At 36.4% G+C, this 21,537-nt stretch overlaps 4 protein-coding genes across 4 annotated transcripts; 2 read left to right on the top strand and 2 right to left on the bottom strand.

Moving 5' to 3' along the window:
- Positions 1 to 186: 186 nt before the first annotated feature.
- LOC140888768 (serine/threonine-protein phosphatase 7 long form homolog) lies at positions 187 to 2,180 on the top strand. Its single transcript, XM_073296466.1, has 4 exons — positions 187 to 821; positions 891 to 1,003; positions 1,084 to 1,171; positions 1,260 to 2,180. The coding sequence occupies exons 1-4, from the start codon at positions 246 to 248 to the stop codon at positions 2,178 to 2,180; spliced, it is 1,698 nt and encodes a 565-aa protein (XP_073152567.1). The 5' UTR covers positions 187 to 245.
- A 208-nt stretch (positions 2,181 to 2,388) lies between these two features.
- On the bottom strand, positions 2,389 to 5,223 carry LOC140892259 (uncharacterized). Its single transcript, XM_073301099.1, has 2 exons — positions 2,564 to 5,223; positions 2,389 to 2,483 (listed from the first exon to the last, which is right to left on the bottom strand). The coding sequence occupies exons 1-2, from the start codon at positions 5,152 to 5,154 to the stop codon at positions 2,471 to 2,473; spliced, it is 2,604 nt and encodes an 867-aa protein (XP_073157200.1). The 5' UTR covers positions 5,155 to 5,223; the 3' UTR covers positions 2,389 to 2,470.
- A 602-nt stretch (positions 5,224 to 5,825) lies between these two features.
- Positions 5,826 to 8,325, top strand: LOC140892312 (uncharacterized). Its single transcript, XM_073301161.1, has 8 exons — positions 5,826 to 6,003; positions 6,445 to 6,525; positions 6,614 to 6,702; positions 6,863 to 6,937; positions 7,134 to 7,240; positions 7,319 to 7,396; positions 7,476 to 7,535; positions 7,721 to 8,325. Exons 1-8 carry the CDS (start codon positions 5,881 to 5,883, stop codon positions 7,915 to 7,917), a joined length of 810 nt encoding a protein of 269 aa, XP_073157262.1. The 5' UTR covers positions 5,826 to 5,880; the 3' UTR covers positions 7,918 to 8,325.
- Positions 8,326 to 9,003: 678 nt separating this feature from the next.
- LOC140886898 (vesicle-associated membrane protein 721-like) lies at positions 9,004 to 11,916 on the bottom strand. The gene is made up of 5 exons (XM_073293807.1): positions 11,561 to 11,916; positions 10,308 to 10,449; positions 10,110 to 10,230; positions 9,939 to 10,001; positions 9,004 to 9,323 (listed from the first exon to the last, which is right to left on the bottom strand). Exons 1-5 carry the CDS (start codon positions 11,748 to 11,750, stop codon positions 9,177 to 9,179), a joined length of 663 nt encoding a protein of 220 aa, XP_073149908.1. The 5' UTR covers positions 11,751 to 11,916; the 3' UTR covers positions 9,004 to 9,176.
- Positions 11,917 to 21,537: the final 9,621 nt, after the last annotated feature.

Genomic DNA, 21,537 nt, shown 5'->3' with positions numbered 1-21,537 from the left:
ATGTAATTTTATAATATGTGTTTATTGGTTTGCATTATATAATTGTTAGTATATTTGTCAGGATGACAACAAATCGAGGACCAATAGATTCCAGTGTGCTATATTTACAAGCCACACATATGTCGTCAGAAGTTTCCACAATAACAATTGATGACATAGTTCGAGTCAAACGATCCGATAATTTGATTTGGCAGTTATTTAATGAGCATGGTCTGCACAGTCGTGTGATTGCATATTTAAATAATATGGGGTTTTATGGTGTTTTGTTGTGTGGATCTCGGCAATATGATAATCATTTAATTACTGCTTTGGTTGAACGATGGCGACGTGAAACACATACCTTTCATTTTAGATGTGGTGAAGCAACCATCACTTTACAGGATATTTCCATTATTTGGGGTCTACCTATTGATGGTGAGCCTGTAATTGGTATAGATGTTTCACGCAAAGTTGAAGAGTGGCAGCATATATGTTTGGATTTATTGGGATTTACGCCACTGACGTCGCATTTCAAAGGTGGTCACTTATCGATGACCGCTTTATATGAGCATTGCATGGCTGCACATATCGATGATAATAGTCCAGAAATAGATGTCGTAAAATATACCCGTTGTGTAGCATTAATGATTATTGGAGGAATCATGGTTCCAGATTATCAAGGAGGATCTGTTAAATTGATTTTTTTGCAACTACTTCGGGATATTGAACGCATCAGATCTTATAGTTGGGGAAGTGCAGTTCTAGCATTCCTATATCGTGAGTTATGCAATGCAACACGGATAAGAAAAGCTATAATATCCGGGCCTCTATTTATCCTACAGGTATAAATTTTTAAGTGCATCTAATATCACATTATAATAATTTATAATTTAATTTATTACTGATGGCAGGTATGGGCATGGAGCAGGATTACATTTGTTAATCCTGATATAAATGGATTATCTCTGACTGTGCCTCAAAATGAATTCGAGGAAGATATTCCATATGCTCCTTATGGTGCACGGTAATATTTGAAAAATATTAGCTTTTTTATAAATTACAAATTCATTTTGTAATAATTTTAATAATCTTTTTTTATTGTAGGTGGTCAAATGTGTTTAGTTACACTCATTCACCAACGCACGCTGTTAGAATTATAAGGGATTGCTTCGATCGTATGACTAATGCCGAGGTGTGTTATTGGATTATTGAAATTTTTCAGCAATTATATTAATTTCTATTTATTAATTAAAAATGATTTTATTATTATTATTATGCAGTTTAATTGGATAGTTTACAACAAGAAAGATGTTGATGTTAAAGCGATCATTAGTACATACGATAATAGAATCTGGAGATGTGTTTGTCCTCTGATTTGTTTTGATATTGTGGAGATGCATCGTCCTAATCGGGTCTTGAGGCAGTTCAAAATGCGACAATCTATTCCTAGGCCTGCACTTGACAACGATAACCTACACAATGTTAATAGAACAGGTCATCGCAACACTGATTGGAGAGAGTATCATAAAGATGCAATTATTCTTTGGAATGGAAAATTGAGTAATGTTGCCCGAGGAGAACGTTACAGAAGATCTAGCGAAGTCGATGATGATTACTTTCCATGGTATGATCGCATTACTGTACGATTTATATCGCCTGCAGTAACTGGGCTTGGTTTTAGGCCATATCAACCGAATTTAGATATTGGCAGACACAGTAATATTCCACAAAATTTTAGTGTGTCATCCTCTGATTCGCAGCAGTCATCATCAGGGTTTGTTCCTCCTCGTCCATCTGGTGAGTTCTACAACGCGAGTCCATCTGGTGGGTTCTACAACGCGGGTCCATCTGGTGGGTTCGACAACGCAGGGCCATCTAGTGGGTTGTACAATACCGGACCATTCGGTGGATTTTACGGTGCAGGACCATCTGGTTCATATGTTGATGCCGGTTATCATACTCCATTTTGTGAAAATATCCAAAGTTTTACAGATCTGCTTAATACTGGTCAACGCAATATTCTGGCTCCTGAAAGAAACGTTCCATCACCTGTAATATTCCCTAGTTATTCAGATGAGCAACAAGAGAGGAGTGAAGAAATTGTTGATGCTCCTGTTGTGCGTAGAGGACAACGTAGACGTAGACCACCTGCTTGTGGTACCGGTGGTCATTTGTATAACTGCAATTGTCATGAACAATAATAATATTTTTTTTGTGTTATAGTAATTGATAATTAGTTATGCATGTGATTTTTTTTCCTTTCCGTATGATTTTTTTTTATTACACCACAATTATTTTAAATACTTTATTAAGTTGATTAAAAAAAATATAAGAAAAATGCTATTAGTGTAATAGATCAATGCATTTAACCAATATCAAATACATATCTTATTCAATGCATACATTATATGACACAATTATAAAAACGCATATGCTACCAACAAACATTTATTTGTTATACATTTTTCGTCAAGCAATCAATTGTCCACGTTCATCTGATACTCCTGAAAAAAAAAACATATACAAATTAAAATATATTACAATACATATTTTTAGGAACAAATTAAATTTTCAAAGTTTATACCTGTTAGTTCTTCGTTGTTGTCTCTCTCTCGCTATCGGCATGTCCATCTCGTTTCTTAGTCGAGTCGTTGTATCCCTACCTGCTCTTCTTCTTTCACGTCTAACTGGGTTGTGTTGCAACTCAAAGGTAGGACGATCCCAATATCTTTCATCTGCAAGAGGTTCAAATCTTCCTTCATACGTTGCGAGGTACTCCGATATATTGTACCATGACTGCACAAGTGTCGTGGGATCTAACGAGTGCCATTTAGCGGTGCAAATAGCATGAGAACACGGGATGCCGAAAATTGTCCATTTACCACATGAACAATCTGTTGTTGATATTCTCACCACTTGCATGTGTTGGCCGCGACTTGGCCTTCCTCCGGTTGCAACCTGAGCAGTTTGTGATCGTACATCATATTTAACAACACGATGTTCACTAGATTTCTTTGCCCATTCCTCATACTTTCGCCGTGCATAATCCGACCACAATTGATTTTCTTGAACCATACGTTGACCTTTTGTCACACGTTCAATGAAGTATTGGACACATCTCAGAAGGGTCAAGTGTACTATTGCAGATATAGGCAGTCTACGAGCTCCCTTTAACACACTGTTTAAGCACTCGGACATGTTGGTCGTCATCACTCCACGACGCCAACCTCCGTCATGGGCCATACTCCATTTTTCCTTTGATATTCCATCCAAATATCTGTGTGCCAAAATATTTTTGTTCTTAATTGCCTCCATTGTTGCATCAAATTTACAAATTTGATGTTGACTACCTGCTTCCCAGCACAAATCTTTCAAATGCACATCTTTGAACCTGGAATTAAAATTTGAGCACACGTGCCGCAAACAAAAACGATGCACACCTTGTGGAGGTTTGAAATAGGGTAGATCTTCAACGGCTCGCACGATTCCCTTGTGCCTATCAGATATTAGACACACACCATTTTCGCCACATACAACATGTCGTCCAACATTTTCCAAAAACCACTTCCAGGAATCAGACGTTTCTTCATCGACAATTGCAAAAGCCAATGGTAGAACTTGATTGTTAGCATCGAGAGTGACAGCGATCAACATTTTGTGTTTGTACTTTGTGTACAAATGTGTACCATCGACACTAATGATTTTTCGACAGTGTTGAAATCCATTAGTACACGGCTTGAATGCCCAAAAACAATAGTTCAATGTTTTTATTTCTTCATTGTTTCTGAGATGCTTCCAGTCGACAATTGTTCCAATATTGTATTTGCAAAGAGCACGCATATATTTTGGCAGTAATTGAACAGAGCTCTCCCAAGTTCCATAAACAATTTCCACTGCACGTTTCAGACTCCGCCACGCCTTCGTATACGAGATTTGATATCCATATTTATCTTTCACACTCTCTATTATATATTTAATCTCGTACGAAGGATCACATCGTACAATTCCCAATAGTGTATGTGCAACCATATCACTATTCAAGTTGTGATGATCTATGCCGACGTTGGTTGATATACATGTATGAGGCCCACCATATCTGGTTATTTTCCAATAACCTGTTTTCTCCTTGAAAGATGCGCGAAGACCCCAACGACATCTGACGGTGGAAGAATCATTTTTGCATTGAATTTTCCACAAAATGCGTGTGCTCTCAACAACAAGATATTCACGCCTAGAAACTCTGACCGAATAATCCTTCACAGATGCAATCAGATCTTTTTTATCCTTGAAAACCATGTTTACACATAGTTCTCCTCTCTCCTCATTATAGTATCTTGTCCGCATGTCATGAGGTACGCCAATAGAATCAGGAATCTCTTCTCCAAAATATGTATTAAAAAAAGATGGCATATCAGAAGTGGTAGAAAAGAAAGGAACATCTTGCCTCTGTAATTTCTGACGAGGTGGTGGACGAGATGATGTTCCCTCATCAGTATTTGCATGGATATTCACATGTACATCATCATTCACATCTTCAACATCGTCATCATCTTCTTCCTCAGACTCCCCGTATGACATCTCTGGCTCTGTATCGCTTATCTGGACATCTTCGTTTTCACTCCTAGGATCATCAACACGTGGCACAAAGTTTTGAATTTCTGAATTCCAATTTGCTTCACCATAATTTTGTTCCCAAATACGTGTACTTTCCGGCCAACTTGCAGGATCAGGTTCTGATGTGCCGGCGATATATTGATCCCACGATCCACTTTCAGGATAAAGATACATGTTGTCCATTCCTTCGGTGACGTGTAAAATATCCGATTCTTGGTCGACATGACCAACGTGATGGTCAATTTGGTTTGCTTCCACGTACAAATGCAATATACGTATATTGGGAGATTGCATCATAAACTCTAAAGCGTTGTCATCGACAAGATTGACTTGAATTTCATGCCAAGATGAATTTTCCATAAAAGAATATTTCGTTGACAATTTGAGGGTAAAAGTAGTTGGATCAATCCTCAATATTTGATGCACAGCTTCAACCAACTCGGACAAAGTAATGGTACGTAGAACTCGCATCGGTCTAGTATAAGGAATACTATACACAATCGATCCACTATCCACAATAATATGACCACCAAAATATAAAAATATATCAATGTTTTCCATTCTCGATATATTTTTTTGAAATAAAAATGAAAAACGGATAAAAGGAAAGAGAAAATTTTAAAGAGTTTAATATTTGTATGAGTGATATCCGAATAACATTTGTGAACATATATATAGTAATACAATTACGCGTAGAATTATTCTTTACGCGTTAAATTAATTCTTTACGCGTTATAATTAATATTTAAAAATTTATTACGCGTTGAATACGCGTTATATAATATATTTAAAAATTTATTACGCGTTAAATACGCGTTTTATTTAATTAACGGGCCAACTAGGCAGCGTCCGCGCCCGCGTCTGAGTTGGCAGTAGCGTCCTCCGCCACGGGGCGCGGACGCTGCTGCCAACTAGGCAGCGTCCGCGCCCTGTGGCGGAGGACGCTGCCAACTAGGCAGCATCCTCTGCCACGAGGCGCGGACGCTGCCAAATAGGCAGCGTCCGCGCCCCGTGGCGGAGGACGATGCTTACGTGGGAATGAAAGTCCGCTGTCAGATTTGGAGTTTTACAGTATTTGTAAATTTTTTTTAATTTTACATTATTTTTGAAATTTATTATTTAATTTACACTAAAAATAAAAAAAACCCTTAGATTTTAGATAAAAGCAAATATTTTATATTTATAAGAGTGGAAAAATGCCCAAAAAATATAATAATAAAATAGTAGGAGCTAATTCTCCAACAATATAGGGTTTTTAGGGTTTCTATTTCCGCCATCGTAAAGCAAATGGATAGATACCACAAAGTGGAGAAGCCGAAGTCTGAATCTCCTGTCAACGAGAATGAGATTCGAATCACTTCTCAGGGTTTGGTTCGTAACTACATCAGCTATGCAACCTCCCTACTCCAGGTACCATTTTCCCATTTTGATTTGTTCTTCTTCCGATTTTAGTATTCTGAATTTTGTTTGGTTGTGGCTTTTCAGTTCATTCGGGATTCAAAATTTAGTTTTGTGGACTAATTCCATGAACCGTATGTACGTAATGATTTTTCTTGCGTGTGGCCGGTTTTTGTTTTTGTTGCCTGTTTCGTGGTTTCTGTTGGCTTTATGATTTACATTTGACGTTTACATGTTCGCGTGTGGTGGTCGATCAGTTAGCTCTGATTTTTAGCTTTGATTTTGAAGCTCATGTGTTTTGCGTGTATATATAAACTTGTTCATATGCGACGCATCATTATCTCACACCATTGTTATTCAGTACTCTGGATTTAGTTCAACTACCGAGCTGAAGTTACTCTGTGCTCAACATGGGCCATTGTTTGGTAACTGCACTGTTTATCCATTTTTCAGGAGAGACGAGTGAGGGAGATTGTCTTGAAAGCAATGGGTCAAGCTATAAGCAAGACAGTGGTTATTGCAGAGATCATCAAGGTTTCTTTGCTAATTTTTACAGTGTTTTTGTTTCCCATTTTCAATACCGTACCTAGGAATCGATCCTTTTCTTTCTTCTTTGAAACAGAGAAGGATTCCTAGACTGCATCAGGACACGGCCATCAGTTCAGTGAGCGTAACTGATACTTTTGAACCCATTGAAGAGGGCCTTGAGACGTGAGTTTGTGTATTTTTAGGCGTCTGATTTTACTCTAGCATTGTGAATTCTCCTTACTGATGTATGTGGTATGCTCATCAATTGGATCAATCTCATGTCAGTATGTGCAGATGATCTCTATTTTTTTATCCTCTAATTTGATTTCAATGTCTGGTACAGTGTTGAGCAGACACGTCATGTCTCAATGATTTCAATCACCCTTTCTTCGATGGAGCTTAATAAGAATTCTCCCGGGTAATTTCACAATCACATTTAGTTATATTTGTGTAAACACCTGTTGAGGAAGAAACACGGGCATGATTATTTCACAACCACACATTTGGTTGTATCTTCTTCGTTTTCGGCTTCATTATTGAGGTTGTTGGTAACCAAAACTCTAGTATGTTCCTTCACTCATTGTTATCTGTTCTGAATTGTTTGTCTGATCTAGGTATCAAGCTCCGTTGCATGTGAATCAAACTAAACCGCATTACATCTATCAGCCACAACAACCACCTCCAAGACAAGCACATGCGGTGTACAACACCGATAACAGAGGTATAGAAGTAACTGGAATCCGATATTATAGTCATCACTCTTTTTTACTTGGGCATAAAGTTGATGTTTGAGTTTTAGATAATTATGGACGAGGAAGAGGACGTAGCAGAGGGAGGGGGCGAGTTTGGAATAGAGGTGGATATGGAAACTACCAAGGTATTTATTTCCTTCCGCCTGATTTCATCTAATTGAAGCAACTTGGTTATCCATCTAATGGAGTATCTCTTCTTCACAGATAATGGTGGATATCCTGACTGGGGCCGTGGTGGTGGACGTGGTGGTTGGAGTTATAATGGTCAGCTTTTTTCTTTTTCTTTTTTTCCGTTTTAGAATTTTGAAATATTACTGTTCTCATTTTTCTTCAAGACTCGGTGTTTCATTTTATGGTCACATGTTTTCTCAAATATGCTTCTATTGCTAATATTATTTTATTTTCTTGCTTGCGGGGTTGTCATCTCAAGAATTTCCATTTATTATTAGGTGGGGGATACTTAAGAGGGAGAGGTGGAGGTGGAAGTAGAGGTGGCAGAGGCAATGGCAATGGCAATGGCAATGGCAGTGGCTATGGCAATGGCAATGGCAATGGCAATGGCAATGGCTATGGCTATGGCTATGGCCGTGGCCGTGGAAATGGAAGGATGGGTAACCGTCCAAGAGGCGATGGTTACCAAGTATAGCTGGGAGCTGGTTTTCTTGTTTGCTTATGGAAAATGCTTGGTTTGGCTTGGCTTCGTTTTTACCATGTTCAAAGTTGGCTTTCTATTTCATGAAATTGTGGCTTGTTACATAGGGTTGTTAGCACAGCTGATATGTTTATATCTCTACCTGGATGTGGGCAAGCTTTGTTTGAGACGTATATGCGTTATTATAGAGCCAAATAGCAAAGGCAAGCAACCAACTTTTACTGAGATCATTCTTTAATTGTTTCTTCTTTTATTAAACAAGAGGGGTCCATTATGATGTAGATTGTATTGTTATGTCTTGATAACTCATCTGTGTTCAGCGTTTGGATACAAGTCCAAATATTCCATGTAAATGTGATGGTTAAATTTGAGGAAGCATTATATGCTATATACTTTGAATAAGCGCTGCACCAACGGCATAAAATTTACTGTTTAATTGAATTATATTTTCGGATGTATTGTTATCGTAGGAATAATTTAATGTGATACACGTTCAGTTATTAAAAAGACGCTCACTGTAATGACTTATCAGAAGACTTGTATTTACCACAAAATTGACATATAATGTATTTTCTTCCAAGAACATCAGATTTTTTTTTTTTTAGAACTGTAGATATGATGTATCCATATTAGAGCATATCAACTAACGGGCAGAATGTTAATTTTATTATTTCTGTACTGTTTTGAACAAGAAATCTATGTTTAAACTCCCACGTATGATTGATCAATTGGGTTCTAAGAAAACACATACTGAATCTACAGCAAGAGAACTGGAACAATGAACAAAAGTCTCCGATGATAATATATAACATTAGCTGAAAAGTACTTTTGCCTTTAAAGCACAATAAGAGTTTGCTCGGTGTCATTTGCTCGAATCAATGATTAAAGAGACGCGATATGAAATAATTCTACTTGAACTATAACTCTAGACTCAGGAAAATATTTGATTTGATCCAGAAAAGTGAGATGATTTAGCAAGCAAATCCGATATAAGATTGTCCAAGCACAATCCACACTACCTGCACAAGGTTTGAATTGAGTAACCACACAAAACATCTCAAATTTCCTTGCAACAATCAATGAGGACACTTCCAACTAGTGTATATTAAGAGAATTTGGGAATACAAGCTATACAACACTTGTCACACAAGATACAAATCATACAACGTGAATAGCGTGATGTATCACCAAAATTGAAGTGAAACGGATAATGCAACAGGGGCAGCCTGAATGACTGGCTTACCAAACACAGGCTAATGACATTTGAATCCACCACAGACCGACAAAACAATGATAAGGATCAGGGCAATGATAATGGCAAGAACAATTAGCTTTATCTTCATGTTCTGCAACCACATCTTTCTCCTCATCTTGGTTCCTTGTGTCCTGAAATCTTGTGCCTGTAATGGGAGGGAGATTGATGGCTCATGATTAATATTCAGTCCATTGTAAAAGACCACATTCTAAAAGTATATACATAAAAGCCAATGATATAATAAAAGGAGACTCTACAGTGCAGCAAAAATAATAATTAATAAAAAAATGGAAAGTCTGTTCATTGGAAATTTTTCTTGACCAGAAAAGAAAAAAGAATAGAGCTATAGCTGCACCAAAGACTAGAGGTCTCAGTAGGATCCTCAGCATATCAACTGGTATTTAAATATCCAATCCAACAAGTGGAACCACACATCGATTTACCGATCAAAATTCTGACCACTAACTAGTTTAGATTAAGTTTTAATAATCAATAGGTTCTATAAGCAGCAATTCTGCTTTAGAAATTTTTGCAAATCTAACCATGTAATATCAATTCCTAGAATTATATCACGAGCAAAATTAAAAGATTTAAATCATTTTGACAATAGAGGTATAATCCTCGGGTAAATTCAAAGTAACTATCCGATTCAAAATCGATATAAAACGCAAACATGGCATTCAAATCAATATGTGACAGCAAGAGATTCAATATTTTGAATTTAAGACAATACACAATGGCTTGACAGGACTTTACGCACCTGAGAGCGTAGATTTTCAGTTTTATCAACCAGAAGCTCAATTTTCTCTCCACGATCAAGAACCTGCCGAGACAGAAATCTTAGGTTTAAATCAAACACATTTCATCAGAAACCAAATGCATCGTCATTATCTGATCACATATTAGCAATCTATGATGATTATATATTCACCTTTTCAATGTTTTCCATCATCACCCCTTTAACTTCTGAAACCTGAGCTTTCACCTTTGCAAGCTTGCTAATCTCCTCTGGATGATCCACACAGTACTGCATTTGCTCCTTCATTTTGGGTCTAAGTTTTGACGACATAAGAATTTATCTAAAGAACATAGAAATGCAAAGAAAATTGCCTCTGAATGAGAATATTACCCAAACTCTTTATTCAGACTGTTGGCAACAGCTGTTGCAGCCTTCCCACCAGCATATTTCTTGGTAAAGTCCTCCTTCACTCGCTCAAGAAATGCAATCGGAATCTGTCTTCCGACAGCTTCCACAGCCACGACACAATAAGCTGTTATCGAAAACAGTTATTGTTGATCCACCAAAAGAAGTATGAAAGTAAAAGTAAATAGTAAGCAAAAGAAATATAGGTATATCATATACATCATACAGCAGTCGAACAACTTATATGTACACACTTCCTGACAAATCAAACAATCAATATCAAGAAATCTTTGATGAAATTAATTTTCAAACACACAAGACAAGATGAATGAAGTTCTCATAAACTACATGGGTCACCGTTACAGTAGGTGTCCGTTATGTTGAAGCAGACAGCAAACTGGTATATATAGGAGCATGAAACTTATGAATTGAAGCGAGGATATGAAAAGTGGAAAAGCCTCCTGCAGTCCAGGGTCAGTCAGATGTGCCTCAAAAACAGAAGGCTAATCACATTACTATAAGGTCACAGCTGATCAAACTCACAATTGCTTTATTGCCCAAGAGACTCTATTTAAGGGCGACAGTGAATTCAGTCAATATAACACAAAATCACACACATTGGAACCCAAGCCATCATAAACAAGCAACACAAGTGGCTCAAAAAAACAGATCTATACCATGGGCGTACAACATGTGATACGGTATTTGAAATACCTGTAGATATTAAAGCTTATTAATATCCATAAATGGGACAATTAAGCAAATTGACATAAAGTGAGAGTAGACAATAAAACAACTCATAACTCTCAGACTAATCAAACTTTTGAACTGATTACTCAAAAATTATGTCAAGGCAAAATCAAATTGAAATTTCTACCGAGTGAGGACCTTTCTCTCCCACAAAGTCGTTTTCATTAGTTGTTACCAATTTCGCGTACCAAAAAGGGATTAATCCACTCAAACGAAATCGTACACCAAAACGTTTAATAACCGATCCAGAACATGTGGCCGCCACAGCACAAAAACAATTGACCAAAACAATCACCTTAAACAAAGATCTAAGTCACTGAAGGTAACTCACACCGAAAAATCACACAAACAAACCTAAAATTTTCAAATCAAGCGGAATCGGAGAACAACCAAAACGAGCACGCATAAAAGAACTAACATGCATCCAATCATATCCAATAAACGAAAAAAAACATAGAAACAAATAGATCAGACACAGCGGCGCTTACTGAATCCATCCTCGACGAGGTAATTGAAGGTGTGGCCATCGCAGTTGTAGGTAAACTTATTGTTGGTGGCTGGGAGTTTCTGCAAACACTGCGCCGCGATTCCGGTGAAATTCCCCGTGAACTCAGTGTACTCCGCCAGGATCACCGTCCCACGAGCCACGAAACTGTAGATCAACGATTGCTGCCCCATTCCTCTCTCCGATAAACCCTAGGCCGAACCTTATGAATCTGTTTTCGAACGTTTCACGCAAAATGTAGAGAGAGAATTGAATGGAAGAAAGTGAGATTGGAAAAATTATAATGGAAAGTCTAGAGAGAGAAAGGGATAAGGCATCAGGCGGAGGAAGCGTGACATTGCCGGGACGATCGCTTTTTCATAATATATAGTTTTTCTTTTTAATAATATAATCTAACTTTTTTTTAGTGAGTGAGTTGTGAATAATATAATATTATTTATTCCATAAAAATATGATATTATTTAAGTTCCATTTTTAACATAAGTATTTCATTTTATAGATATATTTTACATCAAATAAAATATGAGTTGGGAACATATCAAAATAACTATATAAAATTGTTTTCGAAATGGTAATCCATAATTTTCAATGCTTCAACAACCTCACCAAATTCTACTTTCAAGCGCTATTAAATTATACACAAAACGTACTTCTTAGTTATTTCTTTCTTTCTTTTATATATATATATATATATATAATTTTGGGTTAGATTTTAATTGGTCAAAATTTCCATATATATATATATATATAATTTTTTGGGTTAGATTTTAATTGGTCAAATTTTCCTCACACTTACTTTTCCCACCGTTCATTACCTTTTGTAAGCTTCTCGATCGATGTTTCCGTGAATTTTTTTCTCGATTAGTGTAGAGTGGATTGCATTCATATGAGTGTTTGTATTTTAGATTTAATGAATTTTCCTTGTTAAGAAAAAAATGCCTTCTATTTTGTAAAACATGAGATAAAATTGATACTAAATAATTCATTAGCGGAAATGTGTGAATACCAAAATTTCGATATATCTAGGGGTGTAAAAAACCGCTCGAACCGACCACCCCGCACCGCCCCACATCGTCGTATCTCATTTTTTGAAATAACCGCGGTTTAAAAAAAAAAATGGAAATCGCCCCGCTGCCATGGTTCGGTTATAATTTTTGGCCCAAACTGCCCCGCACCGCACTGCCGTGTATATTAGTATTTAGCTAGAGTTATATTTATAGCACATTGTATATGATATACACAATAGATTCGATCATATGCTGTCTCAACTCTCTTCTCTCCCAACACTTCTTCAAAAAAAAATTTCCTCTTTCTCTCTTCATAATCTATTTCCTACTTTTCTATACAAATATTAATCTTCAACCGTGCTTAAACATATTATAGTTAAGTAACTTTATTTTGTCGCTTGAGTGTTATTTTATTTAGTTTTATTTTGTTTATTATAGTTTTTATTCATTATTCTAATACTTAGAATAGTTTTTTTTTTTTTTCATTTTGCCTATCATTAAAAAAAACCGCAAACCGACCACAACCGCTTAAAACCGCCGAAAACCGCAAAAATGATTTTATATATAAAACCGCAACAAAAAAAATAAAATATAACCGAACCACAATTGGCAATTCGGTTTGAATTTCTTATGAAAAATCATCAAACCGCACCGTGATCATCCCTAGATATATCTATCACAATTTGAGCTTATATCTTAACAAGAACAATACAATCTTTTTAATTAACTATTTTTAATTAATTAATAAAATTTGATTTAGATTTACGATTATATTCTAACTTAATTATCAGTACAACCAAATTATTGAATTAGAGACCTGGTTATTTCTATTAATCCAATATAAAAACAGTCAATATATATATATATATATATGTATATATATAGAGTGAATTGTCCTAAAATCCCTAATACCCTTCCTAACTTTATTAGAACTCCCTAGGCAAAAGATTCTTTACTATAACTTCCTAGGACCACCAAACTTGAATATTTTAATATTTAATTCTTGTGCTGGATTTATGCTAATCTATGCTTGAAATCTATAGGTTCTATGCTTAACTTGTAAAGGTTTTATGCTTGAATCTGGAGATTTTGTGCTCATTTGCAGTATAAAGAATTATGCGGAAAAATGGTATTAGAGCTTTAGGTTAATTATTCAGACATAATATTATTCGTTAATTCATGCTTTTCTTTGTTGAGGAGAAGATTTTACAAAAAGATGACTTCAAACGAAGGTTTGAATCAAGAGGATTTTATTCATACGAAATCCTATAAACAAATTAATCTATTCACAATAGATTACTTACAACAGGTTGCGACTAATGCTCTCAAATTTGAATAGATAAATAAAAATGATTTCTAACTCTAAATTTTTAAAGATTACCCCAGATTCCTCTAAACTCTCCGGAGATCTTAGAGAAATTCAAAAGACGGTACAATATTACAGCAATCAGTTGCATGAAATACCTCGGCAAATTGAAGAAATCCTTAAGAAACAAGAAAAAATTCTTGAAACTCTAAAGGATCTTCAAAATAAAATCCTAAACCTAGAACATACTTCTGGTTCTAGAAAGGAAAATACAGGAGGAAGGTTACCACTCTCGTTTGGTACCGAACCATTGTTACATCAGAAAGGTAAAACCAAAATGGTTCAAAAACCTTTAACTAATGATGAAATGATGATTAATCTTATAAAAGCAGTATCAGAGAAAAACACTATCTGATGACTACTTTAGAAAGATTAAATCTCGAGGATCTACAAGATCTTGCGGATTCTTTTGCGAATCTCAAAGTTGTAGATCTAAAAATGAATTCCCCTGAGGGTGAACAATCCATGGAAAATCCCCCAAGATATGTGGTAAAAACAGAAGAACCACATAGTGAGTTCCATGTGGGAGAAAATTTACATCCAGCAGGAACCAGATCAAGAAGGAGTAAAATACCACTACATCAAACTCCTTATGGAAAAACTGTTTTAGACCCGATACATCCTTATGGGATTATGTTAAACCTTGATGTTTTGGACTTCAAAAACAGAGAAGATCTTATAGATGATTGGACGTCAGCTATGAGAATTTCAGCAGGGACATTAGATCTCAATAAAAAGGGATTCATTAAACTTCTAGAAATGAGTCTAATGGGATCTGTCAAGATCGCATGGGAGATGACTATGCCAGATACGAAGGAATCAATCTTAGCAGGAGAATCCCTCAGCGAGATTTGAGAAAGAATGGCCACCCTATTAAAGCACAATTCATAGGGGTAGACTATTTCAATAATCAAGATACAGAGAAAAAGATAAGATATACTCAAGCTCTGTATAGCCTCAAGTTACATGATATCTGTTTAGTTGATGAATACATTATGTTATTCACTAAATACAGATGGAATTCGGGAGTCGAGGAAAATGTGGCTATTCAGCTATTTTTTGCAAAAATGTCAAGTCCCTGGAGAGAAATGTTGATTAAAGAATACGTTCCAGGTAATCTTGATACATTGGCAAGACACGCGTCCTTTTTGAAAAGAAAATTGGCAGAATGGTGCCATATGGCAGCATTACAAAAGAACTACAAGAAAATAAGGGGTATAGATAAGCGTACACCTTTGTGTTGTAGAGAAAATGATCTTCCAACGATCATTGGAAACAGAACACAGGGATTTAAAAGGAAGAAATTCATAAATAATCCCTATAATAAAAGAATGAAGAGTTCTTGGAAACCAAGAAAGTTTTGGCCAAACAAAAAGCCAGATCCTATAGATCAGGTAGAAGAAGTGGACCTACAAGAACGTCCCCAACAACAGGCTCATCACAAAGCAGGGGAAGAACACCATCAAGAAGAACTTTCAGAAGAACTCATACAAGGGCAAGTGAAAGTTTCAAGGATTGCAACTGCTGGACATGTGGAGCAAAAAAACATATATCTACAAATTGTCTAGAAAACGAGAAAAAAGAGTCAAACTCTTTGAAGCAACACCAGATATGGATGATGCGGTTTTCTTTCAAGATCTAGTCCAAGTATATCAATTTGAGTATATCCCCTCAGATGAAAGCATATACGAAGAAGAGATATTATTTAGTCAAGAAGTTTCTGAGGATGAAACAGAATCAGAATCAGAGTAAAGAGGAGGTGTTTCGACATGAAACACATGAAAGTTTGGCTGGGTTCTTTAGTCAAACCACGATATCTCATAATATGGTTCAAAGGATTATGAGAGAAAATCCAACACTACAGAAGTACCAAGGATTTTCGGCAGGACAAGTTGAAAGAGTTTTAGGAAACCTAGGGCTAAGACAAAGAAGACATAATTTGATTTATAAGGTATCCAGAAGGGAAATGGCGATTCCTATGGAATTAACCAGTAATCAAATTGAGATGCTGTAAGGCCGGGGTTATTTAATTTTAATCCGAAAATATTTAATTTGGGAATATTTAGAGTTTAGAATTAAATTCTAATATTCTTAAATAAATAAGGATTGAAATTGAATTAAATCGCTTTTCCGGGGACTGAATTGCAAATAGCCAAAAGTTCAGGGACTAAAGTGCAAATATGCAATATATATCTAATTCTCTACTTGAATTATATCTTTTTCATGTGGAAAACATCAGAAGAAAAGGGTAGAGAGTCAGTACACGGCTGAAACCTTTGGACGCCATTTTTGTCCCGTTCAAGCTCCGATAACTTGCGCTCCGGTCATCAGAAATTCCAGATAAATATATATCTGCGATCACCGCTCCGAGACCTTTGTTTTGGTACAAGTTTCATTAATCTTTCTCAAACTTTATTTGTATGTTGAAGATGAAAATTTATGATTTTAAGATATAAGCATTTATGAGCTGTACCGATTACATATTCGCAGATGGTTTGGAAAAAAGACTATCGTTTGAATTTCTTATGTTTGTATGAAGCAAAATTCGAACCCTACCATATCTGATTATGATTCTTTTGATGATATTGATATGAGATTATAAGTGATCTTGATTTTTGGATTGTTTTGGATATTGTTTGGATTTCCGGTTTGTAGCCGTTACGCCGTCGATTCGCAAAATGTCAAGACTTTGATATTATTGATTAAAAGGAGCATGGTTTGAGTTGCATCTGATCTTGTTAGTTATTTGATATGTTATTTCTCAGCTTTCATTCGAAGATTGACGACTCGAGAATCCCGATTCGAACCGAGAAGGAGTTGAAGCAAGGTTTGCTAGCATTGTATTTGAAATGAAGTTGAGAAGCTGAGCAGATTTTGACATGTTGTTGTTGATTGTATTTACAGATTTGAAGTACTTTCAGACTCGACATCGAAAGGTATAAATGACAGCTAATCCAGATAGGATAGAACACTCGAAATAGTTATTGTTTCGAGTAGTCCCTTGTCAATCACATACTTATTTGCTTATGTACCTTATGTGATTACATGATTGTGTTGCTTTACTTGCTTTGTGATTAGTTGTTCAAGATGTTTTATAGCATTAAATTCATACAGAACATGTTGCATTCATCTTGAACTCCAGCCAGATAAGCACATAGGGTTGAAAGGCCTAGAGTGCATATGACGTTTGGAGGGCTGTAGTTGAGTGACACGGAATGTAGATTTACTTCCAGAGCTAGAAGACTCTGAAAAGACTAGATCCTACTACTACTTAATTTTTTTTTTAAATACAGATGCTAAATAAATATAAATAGCTATGTATATTAATTTAAAAATAAGCGTATACATATATGCCCATACATATATGAAAATAAACTTAATTAAAATTTCCATAAAAATATCCATGCAATAAAATAACATCATTCAAACTTCATAAAATCCTCAGTCTGATAAATCATGAAACTTTGAAATACTTGTGCGGAAAATATAATAATATTCAAAATCACTGAAATAAAAACTGGAGCATAGGTCACGGGCTAGCCACTATTGGGAGCTCATACATTCTCACCGCCAGTCGGAGCTAGAGTCTCAACATCAAGGTCTACCTGCTCACCTGCACCAATCAAGTCTAGTGAGCCTAGAGGCTCAACACGTTCTATCTTATAATAACAATAGGATTAAAAAGATGCAACATATAATAAATGCAAGATATATAATAATTAACATATATATTCAGGCATGTCCTAAAATGTACTACTCATGATCATCTCTTGGCATAACATAACATAACATAATCATCATGCGTCAATTAATTAGGGCATTAAAAAAATCCGAAGGTTATATCCATGCTGTGTGACGTGTCATGTCGATTGATCAATCTTAACCAACGTACGTGGCGGTGGGAATATCCACCTCTTGGCCCGTAGGCAATCATAAACATAGTCGTATGGAAAGGCAATCGGGCCCCAGTATCCCGACCCACAGTCCCGTGTCATATGGAAAGGTATCCGAGCCTAGGCAACCCATCTCCAATCCCGTAGGTTATCACACACTCACTTCAATTTCCTTAAAATATTTTTATGCCCAACATCATACATATACATGCATTATCATAAGCATAAACATACATTATCATGCATATCATAAGAAAATCATTCATGGTCTTATTTTCATAATTTATTGCCCGTAAATATATATTTAATTATTTTATATATACTGATAAAAATAGTACTTTTTCTTACGTAAAATATTCATGCAATAATTAAATAAATATTTACGGACCATGCATATTTTTCATGGACTGGTTCAGGCTGCTGACTCCTTAGACTTAGGTCCATAAAATTCTAGACTGGCCAATAACTTAACTTAAGCTCATTAAGACATGTCTGGCCCGATAAAGAAATCCAAGCCCATTAACTATCTAGACTGGCCCATTAGGCCCAATATCCCATAAACTGGCCCAATAATTTCCATGGGTCCTAGGCCCATAAAAATTATTGGACTTACTTAAATAAATATTTATGCCCAAAATAATTTAATTAAGTGGCCCAAATAATTTTTCAATCTAATTAAGCCCATTAATTATAACTTAGACTATTAATTATTTTAAATTAAAAATACCCGAGCCCAACTAACCTAACCCGAACCCGGACCCAACTAACTCGACCCATGACATGTCGGACCCGACCCGGACCACCCAGGCCTGAGCCCAGCCCAAAAAAACCAGAAACCCGATCCCCTTTACCCCTGCTGCCCTTGGCCACGAGCAGCTCATGCTACTCGCCGTCGGCCGCCCAGCTCCGCCCGCCCTTAGCTGGAGCTCCTCTACCTACATCTAGCTTACTTCCAGACATTTCCAACAAGCTAAGAACCAGACCAAACCATCGACTATGGAGTGAGAATGAAGCTCTGCAATTCTGCCTATCCGCAGACGCAAGCAGTTGCGGCGTTTTCCATCGTGTCGCTCACTCAGACCATCAATGACCGTGAAACTACCTGGAAAACTTAGCCAACATCTAGGAGCTTCTAACCCAACAAACCTGACCTAAAATCGTGCTCTATGCAGCTCACACGAAGCCCCGCAACAGGGCTGTTCCCTCCTCGCGCGCAGACTAGATTAGTGTCTGTATTTTGGTTCGTACAGCCTGCTCCAACCACCAATGAATGCGAAACCACTTCTCAATCTTAGACAACACCTAGGTGGTTCCAACCCATCGAGCATTACCCCGAACCATGGCCCGTGGAAGGAGGACGAACCCTTCTTCCCCGTGACCCTAACCTGCGCGCCCATGACCATCAGACAAAGGAAGCTTCGTTTCCAGCCTATCTCCGCCTCAAAACCCGACCTAGCTCGACCCTAGGGACCCTAAGGCACCCAACTAGACGTGATTCATCAGCCATCACTGAGTCATGCAAGAAAAACATGAGTATCTATCATGTAAAACGGTAAAAACGTGGACAGCTCATGAATAGATGCATAAACTTCATGCAAACAAATCATAAAATGATAAATCAGTGTTTTCATGATCAAATCTGAATATACAACTTGAATGGTGGTAAAAAGAGAGAATTCAAACGTGCCTTGGATGATTTTTGAATTAAAACTTGACTACGACGCGTACGACGATCTCCGGGACGAACGGACTACAAAACTTCAAATAATTCTTCAAATAAATCGTGTGCGTGCAAGTGAGTTTCTACTGTAAGCGTGAAGGAGAGGTGGAGAAGAAGAAGATGGCGGCTAGAGATTTTGACGTGAAGAAGAGAATAACAAAAATCTAGATATAAAAGTTTTGATATTATCTAATTATCTAGATTTTGGGTAGATAATATAGCAAGATAATATTAAAAATAAAACTCTTAAAATTAACAAATTTTCAGATAATTTTCGTAATATTATTTTAAAGAATTTTTAATACTCCTTACAAGCCTTTAAAATAACTTATTTTAGTAAAAATTGACTCCATAAATAATTATATAAACATAACCCATTATTTTCTGAAAATAATTCCTTAAAATAATATTTTAAGGTTCATAAAATCCTCATAAAATATTTTGATTAAAAATCTAACTTCTCGTTCCTCCACGGTCCCGTCTACACGATCAAAATTAATATTTCTAAAAAAACAATTCCATAAATGGCATAAATGCGGGTTAAATGCTAAAACTAATAATTAAATCATGAACATATAATCACATAATTCACATAAAGTCATTTAACCCATTTTCAAAATTTTTACTTTAATTATTTCCTAGTTATGCATGCGAAATCACTTAAGAAAATTCTGGGCGTTACAGACTCACTATAGTTGCACCAAAGTCAGAGAAAATAAAGTATTTGACTTCACCTCGATTGGTGAGTTGGTGTTCGTTAAAGATTTTATTTTCTCGGGATCCCAAAGAACTTATATTCGATTGATATCAGCTTGATAGCCTCTTTTGGTCATATGCATTGCATTCACGTTTATTATCTCGCGCTTTATGTTGTTTATACTGGAATTTTATTCTCACCGGAGGTATTCGGCTATTGATTTGTTTTGTATGTGTGCATGGCAATAGGTGGGGCAGGAGCTGGTCAGAAGAGACATGGATAGCTCGAGATAGAGTCTTAGCATGTGAGGACACGGGTTTTAGCAGCACGACATGTACTTTGAGTTGATGAACCATGTTAGAAAGGATACAAGAATGTTGTATAAGTAGTTGAATATGTCTTAGCTTGTGTATGGAAGCTTATTAGATGTTATGAGATAACATGTATCTTATTTGGTAGATTGTACAAGAGATTATGGTTATTGTTTCTACCTTTGACAACACTTTGTTATCAGCAGATTTTTCAAGAATTGAAGCCCGCTCGATCGGGTGAAATTCACCGATCGAGCGAGCCTTGTATTTTGCAAAACAGAGGAGTTGATTTTCTTGGCCGCTCGATCGGCTGAAGTTCACCGATTGAGCGAGGCCAAGAATTCCCTGGACCCGAGAGCTTCTAGTTTGAGCTCGCTCGATCGGGCAACTTTCGCCGATCGAGCGAGACATTGTAACTTTTAAATTTTTTTTTTTTTAGCTCTTGGTTCTTTAATTCTTTTAAGTGCTTGATTAATTGTTAATTATAATAAATTGCCCTAAGATAAGATTAGCAACCCGGGTCCCCACAACAGGTGGTATCAGAGCGTAAGTTTCTGGATTTAGTTAGAAGTTAATGAGCGGGGTAGATTGAGTCTGTCTGATTGTTTGATCTTATGACATGAGATGACATGTTGTATTTGATTATGTGCACTATATGCTAGCATGCTTTATATTGCAAGATTTACATGATTGCATGATTATGTGCTTTCATTGCTACTGCATGCTATATATGCAATTGTATTCCAGATTATCCTCAGTCAGAACCTGAATTCTCATGAGAATGCATGAGAATGCTTATCAGAGAAGGATGGAATAAATTGCTGCATATGATATTGTTTATGCACTAATCTGTTTGACAATCAGATATGCCTCCCCGTAAAGCACCGGCCATTAGACAGCCATTAGTGGTTCCTCCAGCTGAACCAGCACCAGTACCACCGCCAACGGTTGAACCCCAGAATGCAC

The sequence above is a fragment of the Henckelia pumila genome, chromosome 3 (genome assembly GCF_033568475.1).
Source record: "Henckelia pumila isolate YLH828 chromosome 3, ASM3356847v2, whole genome shotgun sequence".
NCBI lineage: Eukaryota > Viridiplantae > Streptophyta > Magnoliopsida > Lamiales > Gesneriaceae > Henckelia > Henckelia pumila.
The sequence above is the reverse complement of the archived record's forward strand: the minus strand, read 5'-3'. Positions and strand labels throughout refer to the sequence as shown.